Below are 23,213 nucleotides of genomic sequence, written 5' to 3' on the forward strand. Positions count from 1 at the left end.
GTTTATTAGTTTAATTAGACTACTGGATTATTAGTTTAATTTCTTGAGCTCTAAATGGTAATATTTTATCATTTGTGTAGTTAGCCAACCTTTTCTCAGTGTTTTTTGCAATGTCAAATTTTTGAACGTGCCCTTGGCAATGAGAACACTTTGTATCTTGTTGTGATCCCTTTTGTTTGATTTCTTTTTAATTACCTGTGATTCTGGAATCTTCCAGAAAGTCTCTATCTGTGCCAATGTTTGTTAGTTTCCCTGCTGTTTACCTCTACTTTAATAGTTTAGATCTATCTTCCTCAGGGATATTGGTCTATGGTTCTCTTCATTGTTTCTTTTTTCGTTTTGGAATGAAGGTGATTCTTGCCTTCTGGAAGATATTTGAATAATTTCCTCCATTTCAATGGTTCTGAATAATTAGAAGAGAAGTGGAATTAGTTTTTGAAAAGCTTGGTAGACTTCAGCAGTGACATCATCTGGTCATGGGCTTTGCTTTGTTTGGAGGTTCTGTTTTGTGATTCAGTCTCACTTTTGGTGGTTGGTATGCTTATGTTCCCCATGTCTTCATGACTCAATTCTGGTCAATTTTATGAGTGCAACATTGTGTTGATTTTGTCATCACTTTCTAATTTATTGACAAATAGTTCCTTATAGTAGTTCCTGATGATTCATTTTATTTCTTTGGTATCTGTGGTAACATTTTTTTTTTCATCTCTTTTTATTTTGTGGCCCTCTTTTTATGGGCCAATGGGGTATCAGTCTACTTTTTTTTTTAAATTCAGCTCTTCCTTTCACCAATCTTTTGTATTATGTTTTAGTCTCAACTTTATTTCTTTTGTAATCTTAATTATTGTTTTCCCTCCTACTAGTTTTGGCTTTGGATTATGGTCATTTACCTGGATCCTAGATGGATTTACAGCTCAGTTATTTGTTGCCTTCCTTTTTTGTGATGTCAGCATTAATTGTGATAATCACCTGTATTAACACTACTTTTGCTGTATCCAATAAGTTTGGACATGTGCTTTCATCTCTTCATTTGCTGGAATATTCTGGTTTCCCTTTTAATTTTTTTAAATGACTCATTGTTCATCTAGGAGGTTTTTTGTTCATTTTCCATGTGTTCCATTTCTAGAGTTTTTTTTTTTAAGTTGTTAATCTCCAGCTTCACTCTTATCTTTTAGACAAGATAAATGGTGCACTTAAATTATTTTTAAATATTTACCAGATGCTGGACTTTATGCTATGTATGTGCTTGCAAGGAAGGAATCTCAACTGAACTTGAACTGTGGTTATGCAGCAAGGTGGAGGAAACTGGGGTTTGGGTGCTAATGTTGTTCTCTGAGACCCATGAAGCCTTTATCCTCAGGCTCCACAGAAGAATTCGAGTCAGGTTTCTGTGTATTCAGATTCTTTCAATGCTGGAATCACTGCTCTCCATATACAGAATGGAGGCACATGATGCTGGAAGGACTTAGGAGACATGGCAGAAAGGAGGACCCAAAGCAATGGCTGTTGATGGTGACATGACAGGAGAAGGATGGATCAAAATGGAAAGCTGGAAAGGGGGAGAAGCTCATGAAACATGACCTCATGAAGGTCTGGTCTGTTACACTGGGGCTCATGGTGTTTCTCGTCCATTTCCTCAGGACTTAGTGTTGGGTTTTATTTGTTTCTAGAAAACTAAACCCATTATGATTATGGAATACTGGGTCGGCTGGTACAAGAAATGGGGAGATAAGCGGTTTCCTCCGAGGGAGAAAGGTAAGAGTTTGCTGATGCTCTACTCCATGTAGAGATGCCTCTGAGTCACAGATTATGCACACAAGTCTCCACTAAATAATTCACTCACTCATTCAGAAATCGTTATCAATCTCCTGTTAATTGCCACCACTCAGTCCCTAAAGATAAGCCTTGTGAATATAAAGTACATCACACCTACCCTGAAGTTAACTTATAATTTAGTGGTGATAGCAGATCATTAAAATGCAAAACAACCAATAATATATGATTTCACCTTATGCAGCCTTTTGAAATACTAAGCCAGTGTAGTTATGGAAAAGATGAAAAAGAAATCTGCACAAAGCAAAACGGAAGTTTGTCTTAGACAGTCACATCTCCAAAGAAGATGATGGAATAGTACCCACCAAAACCAAAGACAAATGCGAGGAATGTTCCAGTAAAATAACAACAGATGGCTAAATCAATGAACAACCCATTGCTAAAATGACAGAACAAAATTACACCTGTTTGTTTTAACCCTAAATGTAAATGGTTTAAAGTCATCAATCAAATATCATAGATCAGTAGCCTGGATTCAAAACAAAATACATCCTTTTGTTTTGTTTTGTTTTGTTTTGTTTTACCTACAGGTGACACATTTCAACAACAAATATACACAGAAACTATATCTCATGAATTTTGATTTTCTTGTTAGTTTCATACCTTCAAAACACTTTCTTCTGATTAAATTCTTCACTGACTCATAGATCATACAGAAGCATCATTTTCTTCAAGAAGGTTCTTGATTTTCATTTCTTCAGTGACACATTAGTCATTCAGTATCATGCTATTTAACTTCATGGTGTTATTAATTTCTTTTTATTCTTCTTGATTTTGTTTTGTGTCTTTTCATTTAAGGGGATGTATAGTAACTGTGTAATGGAGACTATCATATCTAGCAGCATGTTATTTAACTTCATGGCATTGTAAATTTCTGTTTTTCTTCCTGTTGTTGATTCTGTATTGTGGCTTTTCATTTAAGGGGATGCACAGCAACTACGTAATGGAGACTATCATATCCAGATGTGAGGATAAAATGCAGTATGTATATCTACTTCCAGATAAAAAATGGAGTCCCAATGAAACTGTTTACTATATCTAGACAATAGGATGCTGGACGGTCTGCCATTGTCCATGCTTACAAAGATGGACATATGACAGTGTATGAAGAAATATACTATAGTAATAATACAGGGGAATATAGATCCCCAAGAAGTCTTGGGAAGGGGGTAAGGGAAATCCTAGAGTCTATGGAACTGTATCATAAAATGACAATAATAATAATAAAAATAAAATTAGGTGGGAAAAAAAGACCGGACTCTTCCTTCATGATCTAGATTGGGATAACTAGAGAAGTCAGTCTAAAATAGTGATTATTCCTGAGCTGTTAACCATCTGCACCATATTTGCTTGTTATAGCTGTTTAAAAATGATTTTATTTTCAGGAAATACTTTTTCTCTCATAGTAGTCGTGTGCTAGCATACACAAGCATGTATGTGTGTGTATAATTTTTACTGATATAAAATGTGTATCATACAACTTAAACAATAGTAAAATATAAAAATATTCTTTATTTAAAAAAAGACACCTTCCACTAATTTCCAGTTTGCTCTGTATTCTTGCCTTCTACCTCCACAGAGGTTGAGACAACAGTGTCGCAATTCCTCAAGCTCGAGTTGTCCTTCAATGTGTACATGTTCCATGGTGGGACCAACTTTGGCTTCATGAATGGAGCTGCATATGACGAAGATAGACACAGGGGTGTCATTACTAGCTATGGCAAGTCTTTGCTTGTGTCGTCGCCTCCCCACACTGATGGGGTGGAATTTCTTAAAGAATGTCCTGCTAGTGTTCTGGGGGTCTTATAGCTTTAGCCTATGATCTATTGAGAACTTTCAAGTCTGTCTTCCTGTTTTTTGGGGTATGGTTAACTATGTCTCACCAGTCTGTCACTGCGGTGCAAAAGGCTGCCTCATTCATAGCTCTGCCTTGCTCACCTTGTACACTCACAACTTACCTTTGTTCTCTAAAATATTAATAAAGATGAGAGAGGATGGGAAAATGGGTGGGAGGGATGGTAGGATGGGAAGTATTGCTGTGCTCCGTAATCTGTAAATTTGATATACATGCACTTTTTTTCTTACGTAAATAGGATAGCTTAAAAAATAAGAGAGGACGCATAAATCATGATGGTTATTAGGCATAGAGAGCAGAGTCAGGAATTTCAGATTCAAGGATCAAAAAGAAATTGGAGGGATGTTCCCAATGTCAGACATGGTCAGGTCCCCAGGAAGGTGGGGAGTGTTCCTAGGCTGCCCTTACGTGTCTAGCGTCAGCCTATTATGGGACATTCTGCAGATAGGAGTGTATGCCTCCCCTTTTGTCCCTTTCTGTGGTTTGAGACATGGTGTATAGAGGTTACATGGCATATGACAGAACCCTGGGTGTCTTACAGACTATGATGCTGTGCTGACAGAGGCTGGAGACTACACAGAGAAGTATTTCATCCTTCGAGAACTCCTTGGATCTGTCTCAGGTACCTCAGCAACCACCACTTGGAGGCTGATCTTCCTCATGTGGCATTTTGTGGAACAGAGAAAGGGAAGAGTTTAGTGCTCTAGAGAACTAGGGCTATCTAGTTAAGTTGACCACTGTTTCCCACATCAGAACTGCAGTTTTTGCAGGAGTAAGTCCTAGTCCTTGCATCTTATTTGTTTCAATGAAACATGGAAATAAAAACTTGTCTTGTGGGTGAAGGTTATACAAGCTCTCATTTGTAAAGCTCTCAGTGCCATGTGCGACAGGGTAAACCCTTTACAGTCTAAAAAACACTCTATTTAATTTTAATTATTTAAACATATTTAACCATGTAGTAATAGCTAGAAACTAGGTAAGGTATGACATTGATGAAAAAAAAAAGTGAGCCAGACTTCTTCCTCCCAGAGATCACTCACTCTAACAGGTTAATGTTTTGTCACAGAGGACTTCATAATCTGCCTGGTGTGTGTAAGTCATAAACAACTGGATGGCTGTCAGTTATTGTCTGTGGACCATCATTGTTGGAGAATTGCATACACATTTCAGGATGTTGTTCATGTGATTTGTTGTCTTTGGGATACAACAGGTCACAGAAGGGTGGGAAGTCTTGGAGTAGACGGTGTTTGTTTCAGACACCTTTCATCCTGTGGCCCATTTTCATTGCAGAAACTCCACTGCCCCCACTACCTGAGAGTAAGCCCAAGGCTGTGTATCCTTCTGTGACAGTATTGTACTGCTTGCCCCTGTGGGAAATCCTCCCATTCTTAAATGCTGTGAGTAAATATGTTTGGCCATTGGAAAGAAGGGGAAAAAAGGATTTACTACATTGATTGGGGATTCAATCAGGAAACTTGACTTTAAAACATGAAAACTGATCCTCTGCAGTTTGTCCAAGATTAGAACTGTGCACAAGAGCCACCAGCTCCTTCCATGTGGACGGTGAAGCAGTTTGAGCTTGAAGCACAAATGTGTGGGAAGAGGAATATGTGGTAGTGGAAAATCTTGTTTTCTAGCTCAGGTGAACCTGTCTAGTGCATTCTGGTTTTTTTGCACTGCATAATCCATGTAAGAAAAGTCCTGTGTTTCCCATTTCTGAATCCACGATACTGAGCCTCTGTCTTCACTGGCAGTCTCTCAGGCCAATGAACTGTGGGTTTCTGCTCTCCCTTTCAAATAAGACTACATGTTTCCCCTGAAAAATGAGAGCTATTGAGAAAAAAAACTCTTGTGCTTTGATGGTGTTCAGCTCCACTGACACTGTCTTGCTTAAAATGTACTCATTGTTATCGTTAAGATGTTAAATGAGTATTTTTTGTTTGGCATTACTTTAGAATGCAATTTACTATTTTGATCAATTCTGATAATTATTTGTGATTGTTCCCTGTTCACTGAGCACCCACCATCTCCTAACTCACCTTATCACATAAAACACAAGCACATTTTCACATAGCATCAGTCCTTTTATTTTTTATTCAGAGCACCCTTGGGGACAAGTATATGGTAAAACAAAACAAAACAAAATGACAGAAGTCTTTGGATGAAGCATTCAGGCTTCTCATCATTTTGGCTCTTGCCATGTCTCCTGCGCAGCCGGTCAAATCAAAGATGCCAGTCAGTATGGAGAATCTTCCTATTAACAATGGAAGTGGACAGTCCTTTGGATTCATCCTCTATGAGACTTCCGTCTGCACTGCAGGCCATCTGTATGTCCATGTTGAAGATACAGCACAGGTGTGTATTTCTGAGTTGCTCTGATTGGTCAGGATAAGGTTTGGCATACCTCTGTCAGTGTGGGAAGGTATTTAGTTACTGGCCCACTTTACCAAAATCTGATGATATCGACAGCATCTGAAATGCAGGGGACATTGGGGATACAAAGAGAAATCCTTTTTTTTTCCTGAATAAACTAAATTCTGTTGCAACCTGATAACATTCAGGCATTCATGAGCTCCTTCATAAAAACCTTCTTTTGCCTAAATAATAACCATTCTCCCCCCTTTCTGCACATGACCCTGTAAGTATGACATTGGCTTTTGTTTTTCAGGTGTTTCTGAATTATACAATATTAGGATTTCTAGATAAGAAAAGGCAGGAAGTGGAAATTCCTGAATCTACGGTATGTGATTACAGAGCCAGGAAATACTCTCCTCAAATGCCAATATGACTGGGTACTCACACAGATTTTCACATTTCTCTTGACTACCCTTGGCTCTCCTGCCTTGGGACCTTAGCTGGAAGAGTGAATGGCTACAAGCCTAAGGCAGCTACTAGTCCCTGGTCCATGAGGACCTATGTAGGTGTTTAAACATGAATCACATTTCCCTGTTTTGCCCTGAGTCAGTCATCAATCCCTGTTTGGATCTCTGATCAAAGGCAAGTCTTAGCCAGTCTTTCGTAATATGAGCAGCAGAGCAGAAAGGGAAGACTGAGCAGTGAAGAACACAATGGCGGCCTCATGATGAAGGGTATACTTTGGGGTTCTGGGAACTTTTCTTTCATTTGCTTATCTTTTTATCTATAACTTGGGGAAAAGTATGATTCATAGAACTGTGCTTGATGGTGTAGTCTCCATGAGCTTTTTTTTTTTTCCAAGCAGGACTGTCAGATTTTGAGGATTCTGGTGGAGAATGAAGGTCGAATCAATTTTTCATGGAAATTACAGGAAGAAAATAAAGGTGGGCTCTGGTCTTGAGAAGCAGGCTTTAGCTTCTTTTCAATTGCTTGAACGTAATATTGGGGTGCATTAGATTTGAGAGGAAGAAATTAACTTCACAGAAAGGTGATACCAATACCTTATAATGCAAGTGACTTCTCATTGCTCTGGATTGCCTAGTTCTTCAGGGCAGGAGAGTGAAGCTGCTATTAAGTGCTGGCTTGTCCTGTCCTAAGTCCCAATCTCTTTTTGGGATTCGTAGGAAATGTTTCATACTAATTTGTGAGCCTTAATTCCTTTAGCCACAGAATTTCAGACAAATGTCTCCTTCTCGGTTGCTTCCTGATCCTGATGGCATCTACATGCTTACATTTCTTTGCTCCACTCTAGAAAATGTCCATGCTTCTCTCACATTTCCTTTCCTGCCTTCAGGAATCATTGGACGTGTTCGCCTCAACGATGTTTTCCTGAGTAATTTCACCATTTATTCTCTTGAGATGAAAATGGACTTCTTCAATAGGTATGTTCATTCTTATTCCCAATAGGTATTTTTAAATGTTGGTTGCCTTAGTTCATGTTCTTTTACTATAATGATATTTTGGAAGCTAGGCTGTTTGTAAAGAAAATAATCCTGAATGTACAAGCATATGGGTCTAGCCTAGAACTGACTATAGTGAGGTACTCACGGTGCACAGCAGCACGTGTAGAAGAGACAAATAGAGAGCTGGATACCCAAGCTCATTGAAATAATCCACCTTGTAGAACCAACATCAATTTCTTTTGAAGTTAATGATACCATCGTGTAATAATCTCTCACTAGGACCCAGCTTTTAAAGAGTGTGGCACTTCATTTTTGCACATTAGAGAACAAGATTCCAACATATGGAAAATTGGGGAAGACTGGCATTCTTTTTCTGGCCTTCAAAGGTCACTATCCTTGTCAGAATGTGAAGGCATTCACTCCCTTTTGATAGTTCCACAAACCTTAACTTGTCCCAGTATAAGTCAGAAGGGCAAAATGAAAAATCTATCTGTGACTCATCTGATGGCAAACACTTTCCACCGGTGAATAAAAAATTACTTCTTGGGCATAATCATGAGATGGTGTGAAGATCAGGGCTCTTATTCCCAAAGAGAGAAATCAGAAGTAGAAAGGAGTCACAGGCTCCTAGCAAGACCAATGTGCAACAAGGCATACACAGTGAAAATTAAGTCAAGTGGTCTATGCACACTGTGCTGAAAGGTGTGGCCTCATGACCTCAGACAGCCCTACATCTGAGGACTTGCTGCTCTCAGCCCAAGTGGCTGATCTGTCCTGCTGGCTTTGTGTGCTAGTGCTTGTAGCTTTCCCAGAGCTGTGTTGCATGCTGCTGTTGGCTTTGATGTTCTAAGGTCTCGGTGCTGGCTATTCCTCTACCTGACTCCATTAAACATTCCGATGGACATTTTCATGCAGTGGCTCCCCTTTACTTTTTGTATGTGACGCATCTCAGGCTTTTGTTGGGAAGCTTAGTGAAAGCTAGTATGTTCTCTAATTGCCTTGTGCAACTTCAGAGTTAACATCACATGAATGCTGTCACAATTTTATGCTTCCTTCCTTCAGAGTGGCACCAGGAGCCATGTCTGGCCATAGAGTGCTTTGATGGACAGCTGGGAGCCGATTCCTAAAATGGCCTTAGGCTGAGCATGAGGAGTGGCCTAGCCCTGCTTCCTGGAACTGTGCTTCCCTTGCAGGCCTCTGGGCCTGAGATGGGAGACACATTGGAGTATTTCTGACATGTCACCTGGGCTTTTGTCCCATTGTTTTGAAGTGAAGAACCAGACTTCTTTGTATCTCATTTCCTTAGCAAAATGCCTCTGGGTGCTTCTTCTACATTTTCCCTCCATTCTTGTTAGCCAGTCTGAAAATGTTCTAATCTTTGACTGTTTTGTATTTGATTATGAATTTTGTCTTCAATTTGAATTTTTCCTCCAATAAGTGGACTTTGTTGGTTAATTGAAATCGAGCAGTGGCTTGTACACTTTGTTGTGCACAAATGTTCTCACTCAGTGTTTCATTAAATTCAGACTTTCAGGAAATCCACGGGCACAGTTCAGCCAAATTCTTGCTGTTTTGAGACAAGGGTGCTCTTGTATCCTGGTTTATATTGGTATTGCTAATTTCTACTGGGGGCTTTGTCAGCATAACCTTTACTATTTTTTCTGTTCTTCTTACTACTAGTACCATGGTGAAAACCAGTTAACCAACCTTGCAGGTGTGATAATCCTTCCCTGATCTTTGTGTCTTCTGGGTCCATGCCAGCTCTCTCTAACTCCTTTAATCATACCAACCCTTTCTAGCCTATTCCAACAAAATGTTCCAAGACTACACATACATAATTTCAATGCCACTTCTGCGTTTTCTGTTCTCTTTATATTAACAACCCTAGAGCGGGGTACTTATTTCCTAACTCTTCTGGGACAAAATACCCAAAGCTGATTTTAAAAAAAGAGAACTATTTGGGTCTCAAATCTGGATACCCAAGAGCATATGGTCAGGTCTGGTAAGGCCCTCATCATGGGAGGTTTTAGGGCTCATATCCTCAAGGCTCTACTGCCTGGTGGGGGCAAACTCACACTGTGGCTGCACAGCACTCCCTTTGCAAGTGAGGAGCCCGAGATCCAAAGGGAAGACATAGACTCCAGTGACCATGTTTCAGAATGTGAAAATATACAGCAAGCACCCTTGTTGCCCTCGGAATACTTCCCATCTCATTGAGAAAGAATCCTAGCCCTGGATGGCAATCTAAGGGCAGTATTGAGATGAGAGCCAGAATGCTTTTTTCTTCCTCTCCTGTATTGGATGTTCACAGGATCCGCTCTGCAACTTGGAGACCTGCTGCAAGTATTCCTCTGGGGCCAATTTTCTGCAAGGGGATCTTGAAGGCTGGTTCTTCTCCCAAGGACACATTCCTGAGCCTCCCGGTAAGCAGGTCCACCTCTTATCTTCAAGCACCAGCACACCTGTGTGTGTGTGTGTGTGTGTGTGTGTGTGTGTGTGTGTGTGTGTGTGTAAATTATCTCAAAGCAAAACCATAGGATTTCTGGTGGGAATACTTCCCTTTCTACTTTCTTTTTCTTTCTCTTTTCTAATCTTGAAACTGTAATCTATGGAACACATAAGCCCTTTATATTGATAAAATTCAAAAATATGAGAAACTAAAACAAAAAGGGGAATGAGCTGAAAAATGTTCTTCTTTAAATCCTTGATGTTTTACCTAATCTCCAGCTCTGAGATCGTAACACTGCCTACAGTTTTTTTATGTGCAATTTTCCCTAAACACAGCACACGCACACACTTTTCTCTCTAGAATGATACCATAAATTACACTCTTCAACTTGTTGTTGTTGTTGTTTGGAGAGGAGAGCGTATCTTCTAGATATAAACAAATACAGAAATATAAATCTAGAAAATGTGAATGAACTGATCCACAAAGTATCCCACTTAGTTCTCATGGAGTAAAAAAGAAATCAATGATTAAGATTCTTTATGATTGCTGACTTCTTTTCTCCAAAGCTAACTACCAACTTAAATCCTAAACTCCAGCTCAGCACTTTTCGAAATTAAATCATAAGCATGAATTCTTTTATAATATGCTCTTTAATGTATTGATTTTGCTTCTGTAGTGATTTGCTAAATTTTAGGAAACAGTATATCCAAGTTGTTTAAACATGGTATTTTGTGAGAAAATTTGTAAAGGTCAATTCAGTTTTTTCAAGGTTTAAAGTTTTCCTTATTTAATTTATTATTTTCTGCTTTTGTCAAGGCTTATTTATTATTTTCTGTTTTCAAGTTAAAGTTTTATTTATTTACTTTATATTTCTGTTTTCAAATTTCTTTTGAAAGATGCAATTGTGAAGTTACATATTTTTTAAAGTTTTACTTATATAAATTGAAAAAAAATCCAGATATTTCACAATATAGATTTAGAATTTCAGTAGAACTTCCCACTCGCCCCTCCTTGTGTTTCCCCCTGCCCTCCTCCTTACTTCCTTGATTTTCCTTAATTTTTATTGTGTCATACTTTCATTTAACTTCACAATTGCACGTTTAACACTACTTTAAGTAAAGATATCAAAAGCCTGTCAAGACTGAAATTCTGCGGTTTGATGATTGCTCACAGCATTCCTCTGTCTTGTTGAGGAATCGTAGGATGTTTGGCCATTCCTGAAAGTGTACTGGAGTTCATGAGTCTCCTTAGATATAATAATCTACACATGTTAGTGCAATTTAAATTATTTTAATTTCAATTTTATTTAATGTTATTAATTTTAGTCAATGTTCATATTCAATAAATAAAATTCTGCACATATACTGATATTGTTGAACTTAGTTGTGTAGCAATGTGGGTTAATTTCTGAGATCTTTGGTCCATTGGTCTGTGAGTGACTTCCACCAGTGGCAGGCTTTTTTGGTTACAAATGCACCATATTACATCTTGAAGTCTGGTGTTTTAATGAGCCTTGCTTTCTTTTCATTGTTGTTCTATCTACTTTGGATATCTATGATGCAAAGTGAATTTTAACATCATTTTTTCTGGAAATGCAAATGATGCCACAGGTATTTTGATTGGGCTTGCTTCGGATCATATGATAGTATGGAAAGATTCTATTCCATGAACATGGGATATTTTTGTAGTATTTGATGTTTTAGTCTATTTCCTTATTTAACATTTTACGGTTTTTATTGTGGAGGTCTCTGTCATCCTTAGTTTCACTTATTCGGAGATATTTATATTTTTTTCAGCTATTCTATGTGGAGCTGATCTTATTAGATTTTCACCATAGAATTATTTGTGTATACAGAAGTTATTTATTTTGTGTGCTGATTTATATCCTCCAAGATTACTAACCTTTCTTATAAGTGATCTTATATTTTCTTAGAAGAATTTTAGGTCTATATAGAGAATCATGTCATCTGGAAACAGGAAAATGTTGACTTCCTACTTTACATTTATATCAGCTGAATTTGTTTTTCTGGCCCAATGGATCTGGCTAAGACGTTCAAGACTGTCCTGAATAGCAGGGATGAATGTTGGTTCTGGACATCAGCAGAAATGCTTCCAAACCTTCCCCTTTCAATATGACATTGGCATTTTATGTTTTTCATATATGGCCTTGGTTGTGTAAAGAAACATTCCTTGTATATCCAATTGGCTTAAGGTTTTTTTTTTTTTAATCATAGAGGATTGTTCTATATTACCAAATGTGTCCTCTGTATCTATTGAGATAATTGTATGGTTTTCTTCTTCAACTTATTAATTAATGTTATATCTATTGATTTGCATATGCTGGATCATTCCTGGATATCAGAGATAAATCCCACTTGCTCTCAGTGAATGACCTTTCTGATGTGTTGCTGGATTCAGTTAGCTAGAGTTTTGTTGGTAGTTTTCTCACTTATTTTTATCAAGGATATTTTTTTCTTTGTTGCATATATTTTTTGTTTTTGGAATTAATATTAGGGCAGTTTGGGTGGATTTACTGCCTGTCAGTTGTTTTTAATAGTTTGAGGACTACAGTCATTTCTTTTTGAGAACTTTGGTGAAATTCAGCCATCTAGTACTAGCCTTTTCATTGCTGGGAGGTTCTCTGTTACTGATCCGATATCTGCCATAATAATTTGTCTAGCTGGGTTTTCTATGTCATGCTGACCTAATTTAGGTAGATTTTATGTGTTTAGAAATTTATTCATTTTCACTATTTTCCAATTTGTTGACAGAAAGCTGCTTGTAGCAATTCCTAATGATTCTTTTTTATTATCTGTAATGTTTGTTGTTATATCTCCTTTTATATGTCATCTTTTATTTGTATCTGTTTTCTATGTCTTTTTTGGGTTTGTTGGGCCAATGGTGCATCTATTTTGCTCATATATATTTAAAAAATAGTGAATTCACTGGTGTTATGTATACTTTCTGTTTCAATTTGTTTTATTCTTTCATTTTAAGTATTTTTCTTTTATCTGTTTTAGGGTTTGATTTGTTGTTTTCATGATCTTTGAAATGCTTGAATAGATAATTCATTTGATGCCTTTCTGATTTCCTTTTTAAAATATATTTGTTTTATTATTATTTTTTAAATTTGGTTTTATGACACAGTTTCATAGGCTCTGGTATTTCCCCAATCCCTCCCCTCATGATGGATTCATCCACATTGTTGCAGTATTATAGTTCATATTCAGCAATGATTCCTTCATTGCAGGACGGACCATGCAGAAAGTCCAGCATCTTATTGTCCAGATAAATTCAACAGTTTCCTTGGGAGACTGTCTGTGGTCTGAAAGTAGAGTTGGCAGAATATCATCCCGATCAATTAAAAGCCACAACATAACATCAACAACAATTTACAACATTATGGAGTTAATTGACATGGTATTGAGTGACCCATATGTTAAAAAAAATGCAAGTTCTTAACCATATCCTGTGACTACTTCATTGACATTTCAATTTTGGTTTATACGCGACTGGCTGCTATATACCTTAGAATGGTTATATTCAGCTGTCTCGTGTCTATTTTCATTTTTATATATAGCAGTTTATAGCATTGAAGCATAATCTTTACTGAACTTGGTGAATTTTAGGATAGTCCAAACTGGCTTATAACTCTAACTAGGCATATGTCAACAATTGAGGCACAGAACAGTTTTAGGAAGGATGTGCAGAGAAATCTTCAATACATTAGTGAGAAGTAACTCATCTTTGTGTCCTAACTAGTAAGGTATATATGAGTCCAAGCTGTTTCCTGTCTGATTCTAAGCTTTCCTTATTGGTCTTTGTCCATCTAATCTAATTTTTGTGGGGGTGGGAGGCTCTGGAGCGACCCTGATTTGATTTCTTTTTATAAGCACTATTTGACATGAACTTCTCTCTTCATACTGATTTTTCTGTATTCACTAAGTTTTCACATGTTCTGTCATGTTCATTCATATATCTTTGTTAGTGAAGGGTTCCTTGTTTAGCAAGCAGATGTTTCTTGCCAGTCTGTGTCTTTAGATTGGATCATTTAAGACATTCGCATTCAGAGTTGCTGCTAACATGTAATGAATTGTTCCTCTCATTTTCCATGTATTCTCATTGCTTACTTTGGATTTCAAAGGTAGTTTTTTTTTTAAGATTTATTTATTTTTATTGGAAAGGTGGATATACAGAAAGGAAGAGAGACAGAGAGGAAGATCTTCTGTCTGATGGTTCACTCCCCAAGTGACCGCAATATCCGGTGCTGTGCTGATCTGAAGCCAGGAGCCAGGAGCTGTTCTGGGTCTCTCACGTGGGTGCAGAGTCCCCTGGGCCATCCTCGACTGCTTTCCCGGGCCACAGGCAGGGAGCTGGATGGAAAGCAGGGCCTCTGGAATTAGAACCTGGACCATAGGGGATCCCGGGGTGTGCAAGGCGAGGACCTGAATCACTACGCTAGCACACTGCGCCCTCAAAGGTAGTTTTACTAGGAAACTTTCAGTCTTCGTAATCTTTCTTGATGGTGGTTATTCTCTGTTTTTGTGTGTAGTGCATCTCATTTTTAGACATTTCTTTTTGTTAATTTTTTTTCATGATGTGGTTTTGTAGGTGTAGGGATTCCCCCCTCACCTCCCTTTCCTCCATCCCCATTCTCCCCCCGAACTCTTTTGTTTTTAAATTTTATTTATTTTTATGGAAAAGCAGATATACAGAGAGGAGGAGAGGCAGAAAGGTAGATCTTCTGTCCATTGATTCATTCCCAAGCGGCCACAACGGCTGGAACTGAGCCAATCCTAAGCCAGGAGTCTTTTCCGGGTCTCCCATATAGGTGCAGGGTCCCAAGGCTTTGGGCCATCCTTGACTACTTTCCTAGGCCAGTAGCAGGAACTGGATGGGAAGTGGGGCTGCTGGGATTAGAACTGGTGCCCATATGGGATCCCAGTGCATTCAAGGTGAAGACTTTATAACTGCTATGCTATCACGCCAGGCCATGCTCCCCTCACTCTTTTCCCCCGTATTATTACATGTATAGTCCTTCAGCAAGAGTCACAAGCCCAACATTCTGCTATGCAAGTTTATCCTGGCCTTGTAGGTGTAGACAACGGTAGAAGTTCCAATGTCATATTGTCAAGGTACCGTAAACAGTTGCACTGTGAGTCCTCCTTTATTCAGGAGCAGAGATGCATTCAACAATCTATCTTAACTTCCTGTGATGTTAGTCTGTTATATAGTTCATCTGTAAGAACATATGTATATACATGTTCCCTTATATATCCACTTGGTTTGAATTTTGCATGAATGTTGCCTTCTACCAGAGAGAATGTATGCTATTTTTATTTTGGGGATTGACTTACTTCACGGAACATAATCGTTTCCTGTTGGCACCATTTTGTTACAAGTAATGCAGGCAAACCAAATCCAAAAGTCACATAAATAGATCATACATGGTGATCAGGCAGGATTTATCCAAGAAATGCATTCACAATCGAGAGACCTTGTCAATCATACCAAGAATAACAGGACACAAGGCCTAGGTTCCTTTCCATACATACAGAGAAAGCTTGCCATAAGATTCAATGCTGTTTTGTGATAGAAACATCCACAAGTTAGATATAGGAGGTATGCATATCAAAAATCATGGACACTTTGTGACAAAGCAATAGCCAATATTGCAGTAAATGACTAAACATTTAGAGCATCTCTCTTCAGATCAGAAAATGTTGCTACTTTTTAAAATCCTCTTTGTCACTGTTATTGGATGTAGAATAGGGAGTTTTAGCAAGAGCATTTAGGGAGATGAAAGAAAGGGCTTTGAAATTGGAAATGAAAGTTCAAATGGTCTCTGTTTGCACATAACGTTATGCATACAAAAACCTAAACACTCCACCAGAAAGTTATTATAGTAAGTTGCAGATTACAAAATAAGCATACCACAGTCTGTAGATTTAATACATTAATGGTGAACTCACTGTAAGAAAAACTAAGGAAGAGATTTCATTCAGAATAGCCAGAAAAAATAAAATATTTAATGATAAATTTGCCTAAACAAATGAAATCTTTACTATGAAAATGAAGAGTTAAGAGATCAAGGAAACAAAAAAATTTTAAAAATGTTCTTTGCTCACAGATCAAAAGTTAAGCTAATTAAAATGTATTTATTACTTTGAAAAATCTACAGATTCAGTGCAATCCTTATGGATACATAACATCTTTACAAAATTAGGGAAACAAACTAAGATTTATAAAGGGTCCCCCAAAACCCAGGGTGAAACTGAGCAAGAAAAATCAGGCTGGAGGAATCAGTCTCTTCCTTCAAAACTCTAATAATGAAACCAGCATGGTAAAGGTGTAAACCCTGAAGACATAGGTCAATGGAACAAATAAAGACAAGAAATATCACCATCATTTTTCTAGCCTACTGATTTTTGACAAAAGTGCTCAGATCATACATTGGAGTAAGGATAATCTCTTCAGCAAATGAGGTTTCCAAAACTGGATGCAGATATGGAGAGAATCGAATTATTTACATGCAACTCACCATATAAAAAAATCAACTCAAGGTGAATCTTATTTTCATATTCGTCAAGTCATTTTACGAGTTTTGCAGGAACATTTGGTCAAGTGACATTTAAGTCACAGTTCTATTATTGCCATTTTGATACTGTTTTCTTTTTTCTTTGTCTCTTTTCTTTCTTCCTTCCTCCCTTCCTTCATTTATTGTTTTCCTTATTTCTTCATACATTATTGTCTTTAAATGTAGTCAAGTGAATTATTAGTGACATACTTTAATTCTTTGCTTTTATTTTTACTATTTTTTTTCTGGCTACCAAGAAGTTTACAAAAGCTTCTTTAGAATATAACAAGTTATTTTGAAATAAGAACACAAAATTGAGATTAAAAAGGAGGGCCCGGCATGGTAGCCTAGAGGCTAAAGTCTTTGACTTGCAAGCCCAGGATCCCATATGGGACCCGGTTCTAATCCTGGAGGCCCCACTTCGCATCCAGCTCCGTGCTTGTGCCTTGGGAAAGCAGTAGAGGAATGGCCTAAAGCCTTGGGACCTGCACCCATGTGGGAGACTCAGAAGAAGCTCCTGGCTCCTGGCATTGGATCGGCTCATCTTGGCCATTGCAGCTACTTGGCGATTTGTGTGTATGTGTGAATCAACAGTTGGAAGGTCTTCCTTTCTATCTCTCCTCTCTGTATATCTTTTGAATAAAAATAATAAAATAAGCCCCCCAAAATGAGATAACAAGGAATATACAAAAGAATCAAGTGTTACCAACTCAGAATATCATCAAACTGGAACTGAAATTTAAGAAAGAAAGAAAGGATTTACAGAGCAACCAGAAAAAATGTGAATACAAGATTTGTAGTTTGAACCTGGTACAATGGCTCAGTGGCTAAATCCTTACATGTGCCAAGATCCCATATGGGCACCAGTTCATGTCCTGCCTGCTCTACCATCCAGCCCCCTGCTTATGACCTGGGAAAAACGGCAGAGGAGGTACCAAAGCCTTGGGATCCTGCACCTGCATGGGCACCTGGAAGAGGATCCAGGCTCCTGGCTTCAGATTGTCTCAGTTGCAGACATTGCGGCCATTCGGGGAGTGGACCAGCAGGCAGAAGAGCTTGCTCCCTGTTAACATGCTTTGCCAATAAAAATAAGTAAATCTGTAAAAAAAAAAAATGTGGTTTGCACCAGTTAAGCAAAGCACATGTCATTGTTCAGTAAATGAGGGCCTTTAGTTCCAGGAGCTGTCAGCTTGAAGCCTAGCTGCAGCTGTCTAGCTTGCCTTCACCATCCTCAGATTTGAGATAAGACTTTTGCCTGGACTGAGGGTATGGGGGAATCTGTCCCAGGATCCCATTCAGGGCATAGAACTGGGGATGAGCAGCATTGCAAGCCTTCCCTACCACCAATAACCAAGGACATATTAAAAGGTTCTCTGTCATTCAATGTTTATTCCTTTAATCTTACTGAGCTATGAGTAGCCCTTCTCTATTTTTCAGAAAGCTCTTTCTGAAAGGAAAGCTGGTCCTAACCACCCGGATGGTTCCTTAGTTTCTTCTCTCTGTTCTTCCTGTATTCCTGCAATTTCTCATGCTATTACTTGTTGATCAGTAAAGATTGTCTAGATTTTTATCAGTAGCATTGTTCACCTCTGGTATTTATTACTTAGTGGAAGGAAGAACGGTACCATTATCTACCTTGCTCATTCCACATACGTTTCTCTTTTATTCGTGAGCAGCAGGGCTGGATTTCTAGATTACATCGCATTCTAAACTCAGTACCGGTTTTCATTGTTGCAAAGCACCTCAGTCTTGCTTTCCTCTCCCCAGATGCCTTACATTTTCCCGTGCTTGAATGAATCCTGTCCTATGACTCTTCTCCATTGTTTTTAGGACTGGAATAATGGCTTTGTGTTCATCAATGGACGGAACCTTGGACGATATTGGAACATCGGACCCCAGGAGACACTTTATCTTCCTGGTGTCTGGCTTCATCCAGGAGATAACGAGGTGAGGCTACTGAACCCTTACCTAGTGATGCACACAACTTCACATTGCCCTTCATTGCCCAAATGGGAATCTCTATTTCTTGCTCATCATGTAATAAATAGCTTTAGCCTTTCTTACTGTTGACCTTTTTTTTTTGTTGTTGTTGTTCCTAGATTATACTGCTGGAGAAATTAGAGGCCGGCACATCAATCGAATTTACAAATAAACATGTTGTGTAAGAGTGTTTTTAAAAATGTTTCTGAGGAAGAAGACATCTAGTTGGAATTTTTTATAACAAGAAAAATGCAAAAATGATCTAGAACCAATGAGATCTAAATGTGCTTTATAGTGCACCTGCGTGTACCTGTTTTCAGACTTTAGAAGGCTTCAGAGTCATTAATGACAGGATTTTCTAGTGAAGATTTATTGCTCATTACTTGCTTATTTAATCGAATGTGCTGTCAAGTCAGCTATGAATAAAAATAAGATAAAAATTTTATTCTGCTTCATGATATTCAAGTGGACAAATGGGTGAAGGTCTCCAGAGTGGAGGAGAGTAGTGGTGCTGTTGTCCTCATGCCAGGGACAGTACAGAACCTCATGACTGGCAAGTGTGTGTGTGTGTGTGTGTGTGTGTGTGTGTGCAGGCGTGCACCTGATATAGGAGCAAGGATGGAGAGAACAATGAACAATGGACAGAGTCCCTAGGGATTTCTCTGCAAACGTACATAGTGGAAAGTTATCAGAGAAGACAGTGAAATTTGCTACTTCATTTAAGATACGTCCGAAGCCACCGTAGAGCCCTCCATGTCTTTTACCTCATTAGTTGACAGGATGTAGTCAAGACTTACTGAGACTTTTCACATATTTGTGATTCGTATCAGTAATCAAGCCATTGTCAAATGGTCATAAGAAGCTAAAAAGTTCTTCTAAACAAGATACAGTACTTGCTCGAAATTCAAATGATTGTATAATAACAAGTGAATGATATTTTAGTAAATATGGTTCTGTGGTAGGACTTAAGATTATTTAGAAAATACTGGTACCTACAATAACGAAGGAATCACCTTTAGAAATGACAACAGAGTCAGATTACTTTCTCTGTACTTCCTCAGCTGCATGGCTGTGTCACTGAAGAACTGGACCATGTGGTCACTCAGTTCTTGCATAAATATTGATTCTCTGGGTGTGTAGCTTCTAAGTTAGGAACTCTGTGGGACTAACATGAAAGAGAAAAACAGCTTATGCTGCTGATGATGACATTGCAGTTCAGACGTGACACAAGCATTGGCTTCACTACTCAAAAATGCACCATTTCCATTCCTCCAGTAACATGAAGCATCCAAGTTCTTCATATTGTAGGCAAAACTTGTTTTATGCTCTCTAAATAATAACAATGGTGGCAGACTTAAGGTACCACTGTATTGTTTACCTGAAATCCCTTAAAACAAAAAAACCTTAACCATGAGATCCAAAAATATGTCTGTGGAGTAATATTGCATTTTAAGATCATAGAAATTCTCTCTAAATTGCTGTGTGCTCTCAGCTTTTGTACCTGTGGAAGAATAGTCATGTCTTTCAGCAAGGATCATGAAAAGTACCCTGTCTTCTCAAGGCAGGCACATCAGTGTATTCACATACTATGCCAGTTTAAGCAAATAAAGCATTGCATGTGTGTAAGGATTCTGTATTGCCATTATTATCAGGAATTTATGTTATTTTTAAAGAGTTTTTGTATTATTTTTACTATTTTCCCTGAAACATTTTTGTAGGTAGAGGGATTCCCCCTTCCCATTCCTTTTCTCCCTATTTCCTCCTCTCATTATTTCCTCCATTTTGTTACAGTAGTATAGTCCTGTATAATAGTTACAAGCTTCATACTCTGTTATTTAAGTTTATCATGGCATTGTAGGTATAGAGAAAGAACATTTAGTATCATACTGACAATGTAGATTTAGCTATTTCACTCCCATTTGCTATGTTCCCAGAAATGGGAAAGCTGAATTCTATAGTGGATCAATTCCATAGTGGCTGCACTAGCCTAGATTTCCATCAACAGTGGAGGAGGGTACCTTTTCCCCACATGCACACCAGTAGGTGTTGTTTGTACATTTCCAAATGTAGGCCAGAGTTAGGTGGAATCTCAATGTGGTTTTTATTTGTATTTCCCTAATAGCTAGGGAGCCAGAACAGTTTTCTTATGTCTGTTAGCCATTTGAATTTGTTCTTTTGAAAAATGCCTGCTCATTTCCTTTGTCCATTTACTCACAGGGTTGTTTGGTTGTCACTGAATTTTTGAGGCTCTTTGTTAAGTCCTAAATACCAGTCCTCTATCAGTTGTGTACTCTGTGAAGATTTTCTTCCTATGTTTTCCTTTAATAATCTGGTGTTTTCTGGGTGCACATTTAGGTCCTTGATTTATTTAAATCCGATTTTTTTATAAGGTTAAAATGTGGCCATTTTGTTTCTTACTTCTGCAAGATGATATCAATTTTGTACTTTTTACCTGTGGAACATTTGGTATAATAGCTAAGATGCCTTGGTCTTCGTGACTAGACCTTTGGCTACAAGATGTGCCTGCGTCCCATATCAGAGTCCCTGATCTGGGGCTCCCCTACTCTGCTTCACATACCTTTTCCTGCTAGCATGCATTCTTTTGCCAGTATCCCTGCCATTCAAGAGGAAGAGCCAATTACATTCCTGCATTTGGCCTTACCCAGTGCTGGCCCAGTAGATATTTTGAAGAGTGAATCAGAGCATAAACATGTTTTTCTCTTCCTCTCCTCTTTTCTTTCATTCTATGTGTTTCTCTATTTTCCAAATAAAATGAAAACAAATTTAGAAAATCAATGTATAACTTAAACATCAGAATAAATTATATTAATTATTTCAATTGCTTTGGGAAAGGAGAGTTTCATCTAGAAATAGGTAGCAAAATAGGCTCTAAGGAATGGCTTCACAAGAAGAATGAAAACAGCACAAAAATGAGGCCTGAGTTTTGGTTTGGTGTCAGTCCTGTTGGCCTTTCATGGTGCAAGTTCACATAAATGGTTGCACACACAAACATGCAATAACTTTCTGACTTGGAATTGACAGAAAAACATTTATGCTTCATATTACAAAGTGTAACTTATGTATGTTTTGTGACTGTACAACATATATACTGATTATCACTGGTAATGGAAGCTTCTCTATGCATAGAAAATAAACATGAAGCACCACTAGGAAAAATAGAAAGGTTCTTCCTATTTTTCTGAGCGTGGTGTTGGTCTTCAAGCATCAATTAAAATAGGTTATTAGATTTTGGCTTACTTGTTTTCCATTTGAAACACCCAAGGCATGAATGTGTTCTCCATTGCCTAGAGGACTCAGTGTCCACAGTTGAGCCAATCTGAATCCAGGAGGAAGGAGCTTCTTGCAGGTTTCCCATGTGAGTAAAGGTTTGCAAGGTTTGGGGCTATTCTTCACTGCTTTCCCAGACCACAAACAGGGAGCTGCATGGGAAATGAAACAGCCAGGAGGTGATCTGGTGCTCATACATTATAGTCTGGCTATTTTATTTTATAGATAGAGAATTAGCCAATTGAGCCATCACGCAAGCCCGCAACTGTGAGATCTATATGAGACCTCAGGCTGTCCTGTGTTCTATATGAGACCTCCCTTTCGGATGAAACCTGAACCCACTCCAAAGAGAATGCAGGGAAACAATCTGCAAGGGTTGCCCACATTCATTGATGGGAAGATCATAACTTTTGATTGTTCCTTAAATCTTTCCCTAAAGCAACCAACATAGCATTATTCACACTTCATATTTCACTGAGGAGCATAAACACCTAGAGGCTTTTCCCATGCTTGTCTTCTACTTAGCTGCTTTATTTCTGCATCTCCAAGCTGAGTTTATTTTCCTCTCTTATGCAACTAAGAGATAGGTGCACCCAATTGGGAACACACTCAGTTTTTTTTTTTTTCAAATTGGGCATAGTTTCTTTTACTTGTGAACTAGGGACTCAGAATCTAGCAGACAAGCTACGGGGTCCACATAAACAGCCAAGCTGTAATTTCACCGGCAATTTTCCTTTGTTTTGCCCATTTCCTCTGTGTCTCTGCTGACTCAGTAATTGTTGCAGAAATCCTGCTTTATCGTGCAAAGGGCCATGAGATCAACAAGGGGATAAATCTGAGACTGCAAATGATGCAGCTTACTGGGGGATGCATGGGTAAAGTAGGGTCTGGGGTGGCTGCAGGACATATGGCCCTGGTGCCACTAGAAAGAAAATGTTTTATAGCAGAAATTGGTTCTTTGATTGATGAAATAGGCCTGGCCCTTTTAAAAAAAAAACTTAACAGCATAAGAGGCAATCCCAGTATAAGATAAAATACATCTTAACCTCAGACAAGAGCATCAATTATGAATAGTAAATTGTCTTAACCACTTCATTTATGCTATGAAACTCGGGGTGATCATCAAGTTTACAAAAAGGTCAAGATGACAGTTAGATCCAAAACTTCTATGATCCTGTTACACAGAGTAACTGCAGATGCTGATTGTGTCCTCAGAATTAAATCCGATGGGATCTATTCCAATCCAATCCAAGGAATTCTGCACCCAGAAGCTTATATCTTCAAAGCATATCCACCTATTCCATGACGGTATTAGATACTGTGTGATGTATGAAAAGAATCCATGGATAATAGTTTAAACTTCAATGCTTCGATTTATACTGAAATCACAGTCAATGAAGGCATTGGTGTTCT

At 38.3% G+C, this 23,213-nt stretch overlaps 1 protein-coding gene across 1 annotated transcript in view; it reads left to right on the forward strand.

Annotated features, from left to right (window-relative positions):
• Window positions 1-18,951, forward strand: part of LOC121161203 (beta-galactosidase-1-like protein 3) — a 49,062-nt gene extending 30,111 nt beyond the window's left edge. The window contains exons 9-19 of the mRNA XM_040987514.1: window positions 1,671-1,755; window positions 3,413-3,553; window positions 4,230-4,310; window positions 4,979-5,085; window positions 5,903-6,043; window positions 6,357-6,428; window positions 6,909-6,987; window positions 7,398-7,485; window positions 9,818-9,929; window positions 18,363-18,479; window positions 18,632-18,951. Of these exons, the coding sequence (XP_040843448.1) occupies window positions 1,671-1,755; window positions 3,413-3,553; window positions 4,230-4,310; window positions 4,979-5,085; window positions 5,903-6,043; window positions 6,357-6,428; window positions 6,909-6,987; window positions 7,398-7,485; window positions 9,818-9,929; window positions 18,363-18,479; window positions 18,632-18,697 (1,089 nt within the window). The 3' untranslated portion in view covers window positions 18,698-18,951. The remainder of the gene's footprint in view (window positions 1-1,670; window positions 1,756-3,412; window positions 3,554-4,229; window positions 4,311-4,978; window positions 5,086-5,902; window positions 6,044-6,356; window positions 6,429-6,908; window positions 6,988-7,397; window positions 7,486-9,817; window positions 9,930-18,362; window positions 18,480-18,631) is intronic.
• Window positions 18,952-23,213: the final 4,262 nt, after the last annotated feature.

Source organism: Ochotona curzoniae, unplaced genomic scaffold, assembly GCF_017591425.1.
Source record: "Ochotona curzoniae isolate NIBS_2020 unplaced genomic scaffold, NIBS_Ocur_1.0 contig_4714, whole genome shotgun sequence".
NCBI lineage: Eukaryota > Metazoa > Chordata > Mammalia > Lagomorpha > Ochotonidae > Ochotona > Ochotona curzoniae.